The sequence below is a fragment of the Lissotriton vulgaris genome, chromosome 6 (genome assembly GCF_964263255.1).
Source record: "Lissotriton vulgaris chromosome 6, aLisVul1.2, whole genome shotgun sequence".
NCBI classification, from domain to species: Eukaryota; Metazoa; Chordata; class Amphibia; order Caudata; family Salamandridae; genus Lissotriton; species Lissotriton vulgaris.
This window is the reverse complement of record NC_141694.1, coordinates 1,674,772,994-1,674,790,915: the sequence shown is the minus strand read 5'-3', so window position 1 is coordinate 1,674,790,915 and position 17,922 is coordinate 1,674,772,994. Positions and strand designations below refer to the sequence as shown.

Genomic DNA, 17,922 nt, shown 5'->3' with positions numbered 1-17,922 from the left:
TGTTTTGTATTGGCTTATATTGAAACTCCGGTTTTTGCAGAGCTGAGTCATATTGCAGTTGGGAGGAACATTCACTTCTCTTTTCAGCAGAGGTCACAAGATTCACAAAACCCATAGCTTGGGAAAACAAGCATTTACGGACGGACAGCGGGAGGGGGCGGTAACGGGCAAATGGACAGCGGGAGGGGGGGGCGGAATCAAAAGCACTCACCTGGAACTGGACTTCCTCCAGCGGCGGCGGTCGGCCGTGGAATGAGCTGGATGCCGAGACAAAAAAAAAAACATTAAAAAAAAAAACAACTCCGCCCACCGCCGCATGACTACACAGAGGGAACGCCCAAAGAAAAAATTGCGGGAACGCCCACGAATCTGGTCTGTGAATGACTGACAGATCTCTGTTCCAATGGCTAGCCTCCATTTATGGAGCTAGCCAATGGAACAGAGGGCGGATTTAAGTCCCCCATACTGCAAAACAAAAGATTTCTCCTGGGGGCGGAGCTAGGAGCTACCTGCCCCAGGCGAAACCTAAAAAAGATTTTTTTTAAAAAAACCATATAACTGGAGAATTCAAGCGGGTTGATCTGGCAACTGCGAAAAAGCTGGAAGGGCTGAAAGGTATCCATTAACAATGCCCTGAGTAAGGCTCAGTAGGGCTAAGGACAAAAAAACAAAGGATCAGATATCTTAACCTTCAAGGGGAAACTCTGCTGATCACCACACAAAGCGCCAAATTTGTGCATGTCTGATCCCAAAAGGACTGCGAACACTATTGCGGGGGCCTCTGGCATTGCCTGTACGCCAAATCTCTTCAGTAGCCCAAAACAGGTTAAAATTGCTCAGGGAACTGTCTGGCAGAGATTGAAAGGCCCAAAGAAAGCGGCATGGCCTGGTACTCTATCTAAGTGTTCCAGGGCAGAATCAGACTTCAGCATGGGGCCTGGAGGATATTTTAAATGTGAGCAATCTGTAGTTAGAAATATCGATCTGAAAGAGGGGAGCTGCATAACAGTGCCACCACTGCACCCTACTATCATTTTCTTTTTTCCAACTTCAGTGGCCCTCAGACACAAAGCACGAACAATGGTGCCTAACAGTGTGTTGAATACTCATTTAATACTTTTTTAGATGTTGAAAAGAGGCCATTCCACATAATGGAAATGCGGAAGCACAGTGAGCAATCTACGGTTAGATAAAGTATCCAATGACTTGTTCTTCTGACAGATACCTACAACAACCTGGGGAGACAGACGTTTCCTGGTTGCTGCGCCCAAGCTTTGGAACCTTTTGCCACTCATGATTAAAACCGCCCCCAATCTGATGAGTTTTCGTAAGCTCCTAAAGACATGGTTGTTTAACCAGTAAGTTTGTTGCTCGGTCCTTCTGGCCTCCACATGCGCCGAGACACCTTCGGGTAATTGTATGCGCAATAAAAATATCGAAAATAAATAAATAAATAAATAAACAGCAGATCCCTCACCTTAGAATAGATATGAAAGAAGTTCCTCCCCAAGGAGGCGAAAGACAACCTCACATGTCCTGCAGAACTGAGTGTGTGAAGTGACCTTCCTGCAGAGGCCTTGATGTCACTACAGTAGTGCTTCATGAACATATACACAAACATTCAAGTCGTAGCCAAGCAGATGTGAAGGACAGCCAGAGGAAAGCAGGTTTCTGCAAGCAACACGCCAGGAGACTTTGAGGCCTGAAAGGAGGAGGGGGGCCTGGGGAGGCGGATTTAACATATACAGTCTTGTGCTAAACAGATTACCTGCACCAAAGAAGCCTGGTGCATAGGTGTGAAGTGACGATAGAGCCTGCCATACATGACAATGGGAGACTTCAAAGATACCTCTGGAGAAGAGTGTGAAGGAGTCTGGTAGAATCCAAGAGTGGATTCTTGAAGTGAAAAACCTGCAAGCAGAGGGGACAGAGTCTACGCCACTTGGAGGTGACCAGGAGGTGCGGAAGCACCATACCCACCAATGTCGAGAGGTTCAGAAGTCTCTAAGGCGACCTTGTTTCTGCCACTGTGAGGACCAGGAGCTGTGCAAGAGCTGCCCTAAATTAGAGGTTGGTGTCCAGTGGGAGCACCAACACGCCTTGGTAGCCGCAGCTGGTGTGGAGAACAAAAAGGAGCAAACGTTGGGACCAGCAAGGTCCGAGGACCTCATCAAAGGCAGGAGAGTAAGCGCTGGCCCTGAACAAGCAGGGAAGCCCACTGAAGCAAGAGAAGACCCTCAGGAGGATCCACTGGCTGGAGGCCCAGGAGTCGCAGGAAAACTTCAAGCAGCTCATCAAAGTCAGAGTCCCTTGATTCAGGGAGGACTCCGTTCTTTAGGAAGTGAGGTGCTGGGGGCTGGAGCTTTTTGTAACCCGAAGAGCTCTGGAGTGCAGAGCTAACAAGCCCTGGCAAAGGCAAGTAAATGCGGTACACAGGGATTTGGTCCCAGTAGTCTCGAGGAGGGATACTGTCCTCAAAATTACTGAGAAGACAGGCCAGGCCTCTAGGGAGCCACAGAACCACCACCTGTGTTGTTTGGCTTTGGGAAGTCAATAGGGCAACAGGAGCAGCAGGACGGTCACCTTTGTTGCGGTGCCTGCAGATGCAGATGAATGACTCCTTCACTCCAAGGGAGAATTATTCGCTTTACCTTGATGCCCACAGGTTTCCTGCAGAACCTGGATTAAGCACAAACACAGATGACGCAGACGACAAAGAACAGCGAGACTAGAAGCAGCAGGAGCCTTCCTTTTTTTTTTTTTGTAAGACGTTTATTAGTGCTTTAAAGAGCAGTACATATAGCAGAGCCTACAACCCATCGGGCCGGCTGCAACAATACGGTGCTTCGTGAGGGTAAGGGAGCATGGGGATAGGTGCACCGTTCTCACGATAGTGCCCCCAGTGAGTGGGGTTAAAGTACCATTTTTATGTCAAACTTGCTCATTAGACAGTTACATCCGTAAGTGACGTCTCATTTTTCCATTTTTTCTTTAACTTTTAGAAATAAACAATGTAACTCTGCAAAACATAACAGTTCAGTTCAGTTCTCATTGGTGTGTCCCTAACTTCGGCTGTGTTGTCGCGCATCTGACCAGTGTCCACAACACTGAACCCCATAGAGTGAAGCGTCAGGCCTTGGGGGCGCGGCATTGGAATGGGGCTATCAGTGCGTGTGCGCTGCTTGTCGTGGTTGTAGCATATAACAGCCATCAAGAGCAGTGAGGCCCCACAGGCTGTCGAAAGAGTGCGCGACGCGCCTGACTGGGAAGTGGTGCAGCCATGTTTTGAGTTCGGGAGATGGCGCCCCAGTCCGGGCCTATGGGCGGTCATGGGGCCTGGCACATCTTCCAAGTGCGATTTGTAATGGAGTCATAGCTGCATTCGGGAAACATGAGTCCAAAAACAGTGAACATGGGGATGTATGTGGGATGGGGGCGGGAAGGGAGAGTGTGCCTGCGGGAGCGATGCCTAGGGAGAGGGGCCAGGAGTATGTTACAGTCCATCAAGGATGCGTCCGGGGGGGGGGGGTGGGGCCTGTTACTTACAGGCCGAGTGCGCTTCGCCTCCAATGCACTCGGTGGGTGGGGGCCGTGTGAAAAAAGGGGGGGGGGGAAGAATAGGCCTGCGTGTCTCCGCCACTGCTACCCCAGCATTGCTGTCTCATTCGTGGCGGTCCCTATGCGAGCCCTCTGGCTGTGCCCTCCCCCTGGAGGGACCTCAGGATGTCATCCCAGAGTTGTGCTATTGGGAACTGCCGTAAGCCCGCTATCTCCTCCCGGTGTAGTGCTGTACTTTCTGCTCGAGCCCAGTTGGTGAAGGATGCATACCAGTGTTTGGGGTGTGGCGGCTCCCTCCGTTTCCAGTGTTTGGTGAGCAGCCGTTTTGCTGTGATGAGGCCTAGATCCCAGAACCTAGCCTGTGTCCTGTTGAGTTTGGTTCTCTTGTATAGCCCAAGTATACAAGCCTCCCACGTGTGTGGTAGCCCCGGGCCCGTGCTGTGTGTCAGGAGAGATGTCACCTCCCCCCAGTAAATGGCTAGTGAGGGACACTGCCAGAGCATGTGCAAGATGTCTGCGTCCAGCAGGTCACATCTAGGCCAGGCGGCAGTATTAAGCACGAAGTACCTGTTGATTCTATCTGGCGATAGATATGCCTGGTGCAGGATGTACAGCTGAATCGTGCGGAAGCGGGAGTTACGAGGGATGTTCACGGGGCTGGCCAGAACCAGTGTCCATTCCTTGTCCGTCCAGTCCCTCCCTCGGTGGGCCGCCCATTTGTCTCTAAGTGATTGTGTGGGCTTTTGTGTGTGCATGAGGAGGGCCTGTGCCAGCCAGCGAATGATGTGGGAGCCGTTGCCCATGACGTGTAGGTATTGCATGAGATGGTGAATCGGTGGCTCCTCCTGGATATCTCCCCAGGACTCCGTGTATTCCCGCAGTATGGACGCGTGGAGCAGGAATTGCCCCGCCGGCAGGCCCGAGCTCTACGACAGCTCAGCAAATGGGAGCATGGCCCGGTCTGCATAGAGGTCACCCATGGTTTCCACCCCAGCCGCGGTCCAGCTCTCCAGAACCCGGGATGTCACTGTCCCACCCCTCCGGGGGGTGCCCATCAGGGGGAGTGCAGGGGCATATGGCCTGACCGCCCGGGTCAGTTTTAGGCTGCGGATGAAGCACTTACGGGCCACGGCCATATGCAGGGGCAGAGGGCGGGGCCCCTTGGTCAAAGGATGAAACAGGGCGCAGACCTGCGCGTGGGTCCATTGGTAGTCGGCAGTGGCCGTATCGTCAAGATGTGACCCACTGAGCCAGTGCGTCACCCACTGCAGCTGCGCAGCCAGGTAATACAGCTCCATATTAGGGACGGCCAGCCCTCCCTCCGCAGTCGGCGAGTACACGGGGGCGTCCAGTGTTCCAGATCAGGCTGCGGAGCATTGATTCTAGGTCGCGGAATATCTTGACGGGAACATACAGTGGGAGGTTTGCAAAGTGATACAGGTGCCTGGGCAGAGCTATCATTTTGGATAAAGCGACCCTGCTGGGTACGTTCAGCGGCTGAGTTTTCCAGAAGGTCATCTGGGCCCAGAGCGAGGAGACAGCGCGCACCAGATTGCCCTCCAGTATGTTTTGTGGGTCCCTGTATATATACATCCCGAGGTACTTGAAGGCAGTGGGGTACCATGTGAGTCGAGCTCCTCCGAGGTGCACACTACACTCCTGCAGGTCCGGACTAAACGAGTATACCCCGGACTTGGTCCAATTGACCCTAAGACCCGATGCTTCTTCAAATGTCTGGAAGATGTCTGACAGTGTGTCCGGTACCGCGGTAAGATCCCGTACATACAGCAGCAGGTCGTCTGCGTAGAGTGAAACTGTGTGCACTCCGTCAGCCAGTGGGATCCCCCAACCTGCTCCCCTGTCCCGCAACAAAGCCGCTAGGGGCTCTATGGCCAGGGAGAAAAGAAGGGGTGACAGGGGGCAGCCCTGCCGGGTGCCTCTGCGCACCCTCACCGCCTCCGATAACTGCCCGCCCGTCCTCACTCGGACACTGGGCCGCTGGTAGAGTAATCCGACCATGTCCGCAAAGGCATCGCCCACGCAAAATCTGTCCAGCACCGCCCCCAGATAGGGCCACTCCACAGAGTCGAAGGCCTTCTCTAGGACCAAAACTAGGCACCCCGATCTCGGCCAGTGCAACGTGGCAGCTTCCTGAACTCGGAAGAGACGGCGTATGTTACGGGAGGTGCTTCTCGCTGGCATGAATCCATTCTGGTCTTCATGCACCAGATTCGGGACCTCAAGGGCTAGGCGTCGGGCCAGCAAGGAGGTGAAAATTTTGTAGTCGGTGTTCAACATGGCTAATGGCCTGTATGACCCCATGCATGTGCCATCTCTGCCTGGCTTCAACAGTGAGACAAGATTGGCCTCATTAAGCGTGTCCGGGAGCGCCGATTCCTCAATAGCAGGGTTATAAACCTTAAGCAGTTCCGGGATCAGTGTGTCCGAGCATGCTTTGAAAAATTCGGCGGGCAAGCCATCTGGGCCGGGGGATTTGCCATTGGATAAGGCGAAAATGGCCTCTCGCATCTCCTCCTGTGTGAACGGCGCTCCCAGGTCCCCCTGTTGTGCGTACGTGAGGGAAGGCAGTTGCATCTCTGCAAGGTAATCTGCAATGTGCGCCGAGGGGACCCCCAACTGAGACTTATAAAGGGCTTGGCAGTGTTTCACAAAGGCTTGGTGTATCTTATTCTGCGTGTATACTGTCTCTCCCTCAGTGTTTCGGATGGCTGACACCGGCAGAGTTTCGGATGGCTGACACCGGCTCCGTGCGGCTCTCTTGCCTGACTAGCCAGGCCAGCAGCCTTCCGGGCTTGTCACTGTGTTGGTGTACGCGCGCCGAGTGTGCCGCATAGTTGATGTGTCTCAGTCGTTCTAGTAATGCCGCGTGTTCCGCTCGGGCCTCGTTTAATCGGTCACCTGGCCCGGCCACCGCTTCCTGTTCCCAGCGGAGCAGATCTGCCTCCACCCTGTGTAATATTTACAACAAGGGGTGGTGAGGGACAGAGTCTCTGAATTAAGCAGACAGCTCTCACCCAGTCAAGAGATCAGGGCTAGATCCAACACCGTTTTTTAGCTCACTGCACCATCCCAGTTTCAGAACCTGGCTGTATGCAAATTAGTCTGTTCCTGTCCCAGTGCATGATGGGAACAGGGCAAACCAAACTACAAAAGCCAATTCTTACACTGGTAGCTTGTCTCCTTTCTGGTGAAGAATTGGCTTGGTAGTTTAGTCTGCCCTGTTCCCATGATGCACTGGGCCAGGGACAGACTGATTTGCATATAGCCAGGTTCTGAGCTGGGATGGGGCAGTGAGATAAATAACGGTGATGGATCAAGCCCTGATCTTTGGACTGGGTAAGAGTGGTCTGTTTAACTCAGACACTCTGTTCATCACCACCCCCCTTTTCTAAATCGTTTTTGGCCACTATAGGTGTGGCAGGGTATACTCAGACATGAGTCCCTTTCTCACTGCTCCATCAGGATTCAAGCAAGCCGGGCCGAAGAAGGCTGAAATGCCAGAAACCGGTCCCCGGTAGCTTGTCTCCTTTCTGGTGAAGAATTGGCTTGGTAGTTTAGTCTGCCCTGTTCCCATGATGCACTGGGCCAGGGACAGACTGATTTGCATATAGCCAGGTTCTGAGCTGGGATGGGGCAGTGAGATAAATAACGGTGATGGATCAAGCCCTGATCTTTGGACTGGGTAAGAGTGGTCTGTTTAACTCAGACACTCTGTTCATCACCACCCCCCTTTTCTAAATCGTTTTTGGCCACTATAGGTGTTGCAGGGTATACTCAGACATGAGTCCCTTTCTCACTGCTCCATCAGGATTCAAGCAAGCCGGGCCGAAGAAGGCTGAAATGCCAGAAACCGGTCCCCGGTAGCTTGTCTCCTTTCTGGTGAAGAATTGGCTTGGTAGTTTAGTCTGCCCTGTTCCCATGATGCACTGGGCCAGGGACAGACTGATTTGCATATAGCCAGGTTCTGAGCTGGGATGGGGCAGTGAGATAAATAACGGTGATGGATCAAGCCCTGATCTTTGGACTGGGTAAGAGTGGTCTGTTTAACTCAGACACTCTGTTCATCACCACCCCCCTTTTCTAAATCGTTTTTGGCCACTATAGGTGTGGCAGGGTATACTCAGACATGAGTCCCTTTCTCACTGCTCCATCAGGATTCAAGCAAGCCGGGCCGAAGAAGGCTGAAATGCCAGAAACCGGTCCCCGGTAGCTTGTCTCCTTTCTGGTGAAGAATTGGCTTGGTAGTTTAGTCTGCCCTGTTCCCATGATGCACTGGGCCAGGGACAGACTGATTTGCATATAGCCAGGTTCTGAGCTGGGATGGGGCAGTGAGATAAATAACGGTGATGGATCAAGCCCTGATCTTTGGACTGGGTAAGAGTGGTCTGTTTAACTCAGACACTCTGTTCATCACCACCCCCCTTTTCTAAATCGTTTTTGGCCACTATAGGTGTGGCAGGGTATACTCAGACATGAGTCCCTTTCTCACTGCTCCATCAGGATTCAAGCAAGCCGGGCCGAAGAAGGCTGAAATGCCAGAAACCGGTCCCCGGTAGCTTGTCTCCTTTCTGGTGAAGAATTGGCTTGGTAGTTTAGTCTGCCCTGTTCCCATGATGCACTGGGCCAGGGACAGACTGATTTGCATATAGCCAGGTTCTGAGCTGGGATGGGGCAGTGAGATAAATAACGGTGATGGATCAAGCCCTGATCTTTGGACTGGGTAAGAGTGGTCTGTTTAACTCAGACACTCTGTTCATCACCACCCCCCTTTTCTAAATCGTTTTTGGCCACTATAGGTGTGGCAGGGTATACTCAGACATGAGTCCCTTTCTCACTGCTCCATCAGGATTCAAGCAAGCCGGGCCGAAGAAGGCTGAAATGCCAGAAACCGGTCCCCGGTAGCTTGTCTCCTTTCTGGTGAAGAATTGGCTTGGTAGTTTAGTCTGCCCTGTTCCCATGATGCACTGGGCCAGGGACAGACTGATTTGCATATAGCCAGGTTCTGAGCTGGGATGGGGCAGTGAGATAAATAACGGTGATGGATCAAGCCCTGATCTTTGGACTGGGTAAGAGTGGTCTGTTTAACTCAGACACTCTGTTCATCACCACCCCCCTTTTCTAAATCGTTTTTGGCCACTATAGGTGTGGCAGGGTATACTCAGACATGAGTCCCTTTCTCACTGCTCCATCAGGATTCAAGCAAGCCGGGCCGAAGAAGGCTGAAATGCCAGAAACCGGTCCCCGGTAGCTTGTCTCCTTTCTGGTGAAGAATTGGCTTGGTAGTTTAGTCTGCCCTGTTCCCATGATGCACTGGGCCAGGGACAGACTGATTTGCATATAGCCAGGTTCTGAGCTGGGATGGGGCAGTGAGATAAATAACGGTGATGGATCAAGCCCTGATCTTTGGACTGGGTAAGAGTGGTCTGTTTAACTCAGACACTCTGTTCATCACCACCCCCCCTTTTCTAAATCGTTTTTGGCCACTATAGGTGTGGCAGGGTATACTCAGACATGAGTCCCTTTCTCACTGCTCCATCAGGATTCAAGCAAGCCGGGCCGAAGAAGGCTGAAATGCCAGAAACCGGTCCCCGGTAGCTTGTCTCCTTTCTGGTGAAGAATTGGCTTGGTAGTTTAGTCTGCCCTGTTCCCATGATGCACTGGGCCAGGGACAGACTGATTTGCATATAGCCAGGTTCTGAGCTGGGATGGGGCAGTGAGATAAATAACGGTGATGGATCAAGCCCTGATCTTTGGACTGGGTAAGAGTGGTCTGTTTAACTCAGACACTCTGTTCATCACCACCCCCCTTTTCTAAATCGTTTTTGGCCACTATAGGTGTGGCAGGGTATACTCAGACATGAGTCCCTTTCTCACTGCTCCATCAGGATTCAAGCAAGCCGGGCCGAAGAAGGCTGAAATGCCAGAAACCGGTCCCCGGTAGCTTGTCTCCTTTCTGGTGAAGAATTGGCTTGGTAGTTTAGTCTGCCCTGTTCCCATGATGCACTGGGCCAGGGACAGACTGATTTGCATATAGCCAGGTTCTGAGCTGGGATGGGGCAGTGAGATAAATAACGGTGATGGATCAAGCCCTGATCTTTGGACTGGGTAAGAGTGGTCTGTTTAACTCAGACACTCTGTTCATCACCACCCCCCTTTTCTAAATCCACCCTGTGTAAGTCAGCTTCTAGCGTTTTCTGCATGCTCCCCTGTGTGCCCGGACAGTGTCCCCCGTATCACCACCTTAAAGGCGTCCCATTCAACCCGTGGGGAGGACGCTGTGCCCGAGTTGTCTATGAAGTATTGTGTTACGCAAGCCTGCAAGGAGTCTCGGAATGGGGCGTCCAGCAGTAAGGCAGGTTGCAAGCGCCATGTGGGGATGGGCGGGTGTGGGCGTTCCCATGCTATGCTCAGCGTGTGTGGATTATGATCCGAGTGTGTTCGGCCAAGGTAGTGAGAGTCTGTGATGTGTGGAAGCAGTTCTGATGACACCATGTACCGGTCGAGGCGGACGTGTAGCGTGTGTGCCCCCGAGTAATAAGAGTATATTCTGGAGTTAGGGTTGTGTGCGCGCCATGCATCTTTCAAATCCCACTGCGCCGCCCATTGTGCGAGTGCTCTCGTGGCCCCCAGAGACGCTGCGTCCGGCCTGGGCGGGGCCGAGCGGTCCAACATGGGATCCAGTACCGTGTTGTAATGCCCCCCTCAGTATCCAGGGGACACCGTGCCAGGGCGCCAACTTCTCCGACATACGCGCCAGAAAGCCCCTTTGATCTGTGTTTGGTGAGTAAACGGACGCCAGAACTACTGGTTGCCCATCCAGGCGGCCTCTCACCAGCACGTATCTCCCCTCCGGATCTGTGAGGACATCTGTCATCGTGAAGGGAGTGCCCGGTTTCACCCACAGTAGCGCCCCACGGGCAAACGAGGAGTATTCTGTGGCATATAGCTGACCCCTCCATCTACGGCGCAGCGCTGTCACCTCCGCCCGCTCAAATGCGTTTCCTGCAGGAGTGCAATGTGCACCCGTTGCCTTTTCAAGTAGGAATGTATCTGGTAACGGCGCGAGGGTGTGTGCATGCCTCTGATGTTCCAGGTGCATATCGTTATCGCGGCCATTTGAGCAATGTAAACTCCCTCCCCCCCACCATATTTACGAACAGCAGCCCCCCGAGGGCCCAATGCATCCTCTGTCCCAGCTCTCCCACAACCACCCCCCTCAGCACACTCTGCAATGTTCAGGAAGACATTAGGAAAGGGGAAAACAAATAACAAAAACCAGCTGTGGGTATGTCCCACTAAAATACCAAAAGGGCAGTGGCGAAACGGGCCACCGTCCATACTCTCGAGCGAGAGGGACAACTCTTCTAATCTATGGGGTAACGTGCACTAAGCACAGTCTCGGCAGTTCAAATGTGCGGTCAAGGAGAGGGATCAAGTCCCTTCCCTGAGCCATATGAGATAGGCGACTGGCAGCCAATGCCAAAGTTCCGGAACTTGGCGCCATCCGATCCATGAGGGGCCTCGCTCATGCCGGTCCCGGCAAGGGGGGGGGGGGGGGGGTGTAGCCCAACGCGCCTCCCAGGCCCCCAACAGGGATGGTTCCCCATTGACCGTGGCCAGCGGTCAGTGGTGGCACATGATGCATACAGGTCAGGAGACAGCCCCACCGCCCCCACACCCCCGGGCCATCAGCACCATTGGGAGCAGTACTCACTGTTCTGGCTATCCTCTGTCCAAGCGGCAGGCAGGGGGAGGCGCAGGCGTCCCCAGCGGTGTCTGGCAGCAGCCTCGCCTCAGTATCCTGTCAGTTCCTGCCACCACCTCCGCCGCCACGGCAAGCATTGCACAGATGACTCCCACCGGGTCAATGAAACAGATCAGCAGTTTGCGGTGTAAGGTTCGGTAGGTCCACTGATATCTGTGAGTTCGGAATCCCATATATGGCTTCGTCTTCATCACTAGGAATTGTCTGTTGACCGTCTTCCAGGGTCCGCTTCCTGGGATGGCGAAGCACTCAGCTGGGTGACCCTCAAGAGCGCGTCCCGCTGTTCCTGGAGCATTTGGTCCATTGGAGGAGAATGTCGGGACCCCTCTTCATGGCGCTGAGGTTGCTGCGCCCTATTCCTGCGGCGGTGCCGTGGCCCGCGCGGCCTCCGCCTCTCCTCAACCCCCCGTGCCTGTCTGGGTGTCGTGTCCGTGCCCTCATCCAGCCACTCACCGACCTCCTCGGGGGTGTTGAAGAAGTGAGTCTTGTCCCCCGCCACCACTCTCAGTTTTGCCAGGAATAGCAAGGAGTATTTAAGGCCCGCGGTGCGGAGTCGCCGCTTCACCTCCATAAAGTTGTGTCTTTGGCGCTGCACTTGGATGGTGTAGTCAGGGAAGAACATTATTGTGGCATTGTCTATCCGGATTTCGCCCAGACGTCTGGCTTCCCTCAGCACCGTGTCCCGGTCCCTGTGATTCAGTATCCGGAAGAGCAGCGGTCTTGAATTAGAGCCGGTTGTGTGGGGCCTCGTCGGCACTCGGTGCGCCCGCTCCACCACAAAGTGGGGCGAGAGCGTGTCCTCGGGCAGCAGGGTCCTGAGCCAGTCCTCAACATGCTGGGCAGGGTGGTTTCCTTCCCATTTTTCCGGGACCCCTACGAGCCTAATGTTGTTGCGTCTCGCCCTCCCTTCCGCGTCCTCGGCCCGATCCTCTAGGAACTCCACTCTGTTAAGGAGGTCCTGCACGTGCCTGTCCGTCTGGGTGACTTTGGGTTCAATTTCCTTCACCGCGCCCTCCAGAGTTTTGGTCCGATCGGACAGCTTCCTGTGATCATCTCTGAGGTGGGTGAGGTCCACGGCCACACCGTCGATTTTGGACTCCAAGGAAGTTCTAGTCAGTTGGAGCGACTGTTCCATGCGCTCCACGGCCGCCAGCACGCTGTCCAGCCTCGCCGTTAGTTGGTCGGTGGCCATTTTGTTTGGCAGCTTGTCCGTTTTTCCCTTCAGCGGGGCACCTCCGGTCCCAGTGCGGGTTCGCACCCGGACATGGGCAGGGTCGCCCGGTCTGCAGCACCTCCGCCCGGGCCGCCCCGGCTGTGCCCCGGGGATCACTCCGCCGCCAGGTGGGGGGTCCGTCTACAAGTGGCCGCCTCTCCAGTCGGAGCCCTCTTCGTCTTGCCTGGGGGGAGGGTCCGCCAAGCGGGTCCCCGTTCTCATCCGACGTGAGTTCGCCGCCCCAGTCCAGTTGTTGTTGGGGATAAGGCCGCCAAGGCAGTTAGGGCGGCCCGCTGGTCCACAGTGTGCGGGTGCGGCAGGCAGAACCGGCCTTCAGGTCTGGGCCTAGGACGTGGCCCCTCACGTGCCTCCCCGTCCCCCAGGCAGCCGCTGTCCCCACGGGGGGTCCTCAGGTGAGTCCGCTGCGGAGTGCACTGATAAGGGCGTCCTGCACAGGGGGGCCGGCCCGGCTACCGCTAGTTGTGACGCGGCGACCAGCCGGGGGGGCCGGGCAGCCTCTGGACTGGCAGCGGGTGCGCAACGCAAGTCCCAGGCGGTTGCTCCGCGCAGTTTCCGTCACACCTGCAGCCGCGGGAGGGACTCACCGGGTGGCTCCGGTTCTCTGATCTGTGTCCCGAAGTGGAGCCCTCGTCAGCTGGATCCGCCACCCCACCGGTGTCTCGCCGGTGGTGGCCCCCGTATCGTGCCTGTCCCGGGTGCAACTCCAGGAAGTCAGGCAAGGCAGCGCCGCTCACGGGGCCTCAGGTGCACGATGGCCGAGGCGCGAGGGCCGGGCGGCCGCTCCTCTCGCTGTTCAGCCCGTCCCCCCACAGGCGTCCAACATCGAGGGGAGGTAGTCTCAGGGCCGCCGGAGGGTGAGTGCATCCTGGCGGCAGTGGGCTAGGGGGCCGCAGTCCGCGTAGCAGGGATCGCCGGCCGGGGCCTGTGCGCCGGGCCCGGGCCGCGACCTCACGTGAATGTCCTGCCGGTCAGGAGGCAGCAGGTCCCGCAGGAGGGCCGTGGGAAAGGTCGGGGTCGGCCTCGTCGGAGCCCCAAGATGAAAATCGGCCAGGATGCCGAGTAGTGACCCGGGAGGGTCCGCCCGCAGTTTCGGGCGGCTGCAATGCAATTTGACGGAGAATCGGCTCAGGAAAGGGGAGCTTCGCACGGAGCTCTACCCTGGTGCGACTTTCGCCATTGCGTGCTTAGCCACGCCCCCCAGCAGCAGGAGCCTTCCTTGATGCAGTCTCAGTTCCAGTCCATGTCCCCAGACGATTGAGGAGCGACGTCGTTTCAGGGTTGAATCTGGTCCTACAACAAATCTGAGGACCTACCCACAGGGGAGCGCTTAAGTACCCTAAGGAAAGGGTTGGGACAACCCGTGGTTCCCTCCCAGAGGAGGGGCTGGACAGAGGGGAGGATACTCACTTTTCCTTAGTACAGTTTCATGCCAGATCAGGAACCAAGGGTTCCTGGACAGACTCAAACTTGAGTATGCAAAGAGGGCACCATCTGTGCCCTTCAAAGCAGTCTGGTGGCGCTGGCAAGCACCCCTATCTCAGCCCAAAACACTAAGTCCAGTCTAGGAGGTGGTCACACCTCCCTGCAACAGGACACCTATTGTTCTACCTCTCCCTGCTCACTCCTGGCTACACAGCAGGAGGGCAGAATTGTCTCTGTGGTTGGAAGCAGTGCTAGCTTGCTTGCAAATCCTGAAAAGCTGTTACCGGTAGTAAAGGTGGATCCCTTAGCGGGCCCCTCAGTACGTGAGATCACACTTCCAAAACTGGAATCAGTGTTAGTGTATGATTTCAACATGTTTGATACCAAACATGGCTGGGTTCTGTGCAGCCATTGTATAGTTGGGCAACTCATAATGACTGATATTCACTTTATGTCTTAAAATGGCTGACCACACTTACAAAGCCTGAAGAATAAACTCTGTGGTTTGTACAGGTATTCTTCTCATGCAGGGGCACCCTAACACTTGTAACCAAGCACCCTGCCCTCAGGAATGAAGAGCCTGCCATAGCGGTGACTAATAGGATAGAAGTGCAGTGACCTCAGATACAAGGAACTATTATCTGTTGTGAGAGGTGCAAGCACCAGCTCACAGAGGCTGCATTGGCAGGCATGTAGTCAGTATAAGTGGACTCCCACAGTTAGCACAATGCATGCTGCAGCCTATAGGAGACCCCTGGTGTACCTTTGCGCTGGATACATTAGTACCATATACTAGAGACTCATAAGGGTACACCAGTAGTCCATTTTGGAGGTACAAAAGTACTTACCAAAACAATTTTAGGGGCTGAAGCACAACTGCTGGGGTTCTGATTAGTAGGATCCCAGCAGATTAAGTCAAAAACACAGACAACAGACAGAAAGTGGGGGTAACCATGCTAGAGGATCCTACCTTTCTAAAAAAGGTCCTAATGCTTTTGCTTCGTCAGTTTTGAGGCGTTGAATAGCATCATCCGTGTGCTTTCCAAAAATGAGCTAGGTCAGCAAACGGCATGTGGATCTCAGGGCGGAAGGTGGTGGACTTTAATCAGCCTTGTTTTCTTAATACAGTACCTCCTGCAAGCTGGTTAAAACCTGTGTTGGAGTTATCCACAACAGTATCAACAATAAAGTGGTATGTTCTCCTTCCTGAGGGATGTTTCTTGCCTTAACTCCTCACCTTCTTCCAAGATGAGTTCCAGCACTACAGTGATGTTATTCCACACTTATCAACCATATCATTCTACAATTGTTATGGAATTAGCTGCTTCAATTGGAGGAGCTGCGGTATACGAAATGCTCCACCCCAAACTAACAATTTGTCTGCTATCCTTGTCCTGAGGACTAGAGAATGGTGTAATTGGCATAGCCAGTCAAGTAGAAAGTAGAGGAGATAGCAGAAAATGTGCAGGAGGTAACCTCCTTTTGGGAGTATCAGCTGGATGTTGTGGTAGTTAGCTTGTGTTGGTTATCTGCTGTGATGAAGATAAAGCCAATTACCTGGACATTAGGTGCCTTGTATTTTCTACGCTGTGTTGTCGCATGCAAGAATAAGAGGTTTGATGTATAGGAAATCCTGATCTTTATATTGGCTGGATTCATTGTCGTACATATCTTCTCCAAATTCTGGGACATAGCTTACATCGGGTTGCGTTAGGCTGGAAGCTGTCTGCGAAGCGTAATCGCTAGCATCATCTTCCTGGTTAGACTGTAAAATATGTGTTGGGGGTTAAGTTGACACTTTCAAAGGTGAAAAGACTGGTATCTTCAAAGTTGATGTCTACGAAGTTGAAATCTACGGTATATTCGGCTGACATCTTCGATATTATATGATAGTGCCGTTGATGGTCTTGTCGACGGAGCAGATCTCATCAACGTTGGTATCTTCAACAACATTCTCGTCGTCTACGATGATTTCCTTGTTGAAGAAATTTTTAGAACGCTTTTTCATTTTTTCCAATGGCTGATGCTCCTTGGATTGGTTACAGGAATGTTTTCCTTGTTTAATATTTGAGCAGGTGGGTGTAAGCGCTGTAACACATAAGTCCAGTTCAGGAAATTGAATAAGTCTGCTCTTTGCGCTGCCATCATGGAAGTGATTGAGGGGCACTTTTCAGAATCATCCCCTGAAGAGGGGACATATCCCTTAGGAGGACAATTCTCATTAGCCACAAATTTATAATGCCAACCTCCTATCTCTGTCTTAATTGTAAAAGTCTTACATAATTTACATTTTGATACCTTAAGAGATTGATAATAAATACACTGGGAGTAATGGTCATCAGTTTAAATCTTCTTGTGTCCACAAGCAGAACAAGGTTTGAAAAAAGATTGTTTTCTCTGTTAGCCATGATGACTATTTGTTTGACGACAGTTAACTGTCAGATAAAAAGATCTTGCTGTCCCAGAAAAGATCGAATCCTCCCTAAAAACAACTCGCAGTACTTCAGTGCTGAAGATGGGGCTGGTTCAAATCCAGGGAAGAACAAAATAGTACCAGATTCTGATTCACTGAAAAGTTAGAGCAGAATTCTGACAAGTAATTACCTCACATACAACAGGTGATATACATTTGAGGTATGGTGCCCTCTACTGGGAGTAGGAGAGCTGAAGCTTCCACCTCACTGCTTACATTTGAGTTCATTCAAATGAGATGAATGTGCTAGTAATCAAATGATGTTTACGGCCTATGGCCATTTTAACACAATTTACAGTTATTTTAATTTACTGCTATTTTAATTTACCAGGTATTCCCAGCATGAAGGAGGAGAATGATTCAAGCATGTGAATATGTAAAGATCCAATGTTGGAGAACAAACCCTTACGCCTAGATACTAAATTCTATTACTCTCTTTCTCCACAGTAACAAAAGGCCCTGCTAAAATTTCCTTTAATTTCTTTTGGCAGCAGGCAAAATTAGTTAAGTGCCTTCATTTCTCAAACAGAAAAGCAAGAAAGGCTGCTCATGCATCAAGCTGCATATTCCATGTTGTGGTTCAGAGCCCCAACTCATGGTTGACCTCCTGATAAATATCTCCTCCACTGGGACAATGTAAACTAACATAAAATAACTTGCAAATTATTTTTTGGCCTAGGTTGAGGGGCATTGTGAAAACATCTATGAAGTCCAAAGGAAACAAGTCACAAGAATCACTATATTCAAGACGATTAACTCTGTGGTTAATTGTGGGGTACAGAGGGAATATCAAATTTAACAAATGTCAAAGTGACAGGGGAGAGGGAATGGCCAATATTATGTTGACTGTAATGGTAAATCCTGGCACTTGTCTAGGATGCTAATAGTAATACCAGAACAGTGACACTAAAAATGTTTTTTTTTTTTTTTTATTAAAAACACCACAAACTAAGCACACTTTACACGGAGAGTATGTTTTGACGTTTATTAGCAGCAAGACCTTACCTCTTTCTGGCTAGACGTTTTTGGCCAAAATTTGAGAAGCCCCCGGATGACCTGCATAAAAAAATATGATCATCAGAAACCAGACTGACAAAAAGTATACGTGTTAAATTCATTTATGTAGCAGTCCTGATCTGTATATGGTTTTGTGGAACTTGTTTGCATACTTTATAATTAAGCAAAATAAAAAGTTCCCTATAGGATCACTAAGTTACATTGGCTCTTTGACTATTTCACATTATTATTTTTTTACATTACCCCTAAGTGACTGGAGTGGAAGAAAAGGTTACTTACTCCGGTATAACATTTCTAAAGTTTTCAACATTGCCAGGTAGCAGCACTGGACTCCAATCACAGCTCCATCTTTTCCAGATATGACTACATCCACAGTTACATTGCGCATTTTCGGCAGATGCTGACTGACTGCATGACTGATGGAGTCTGGCG

The 17,922-nt window shown here is 52.1% G+C and overlaps 1 protein-coding gene across 1 annotated transcript in view; it reads right to left on the bottom strand.

Moving 5' to 3' along the window:
* Positions 1-17,922, bottom strand: part of PPP2R5A (protein phosphatase 2 regulatory subunit B'alpha) — an 885,130-nt gene that overhangs the window by 205,345 nt on the left and 661,863 nt on the right. The window contains exon 9 of the mRNA XM_086927850.1: positions 17,479-17,529. Coding sequence (XP_086783976.1) covers positions 17,479-17,529 — 51 coding nt within the window. The remainder of the gene's footprint in view (positions 1-17,478; positions 17,530-17,922) is intronic.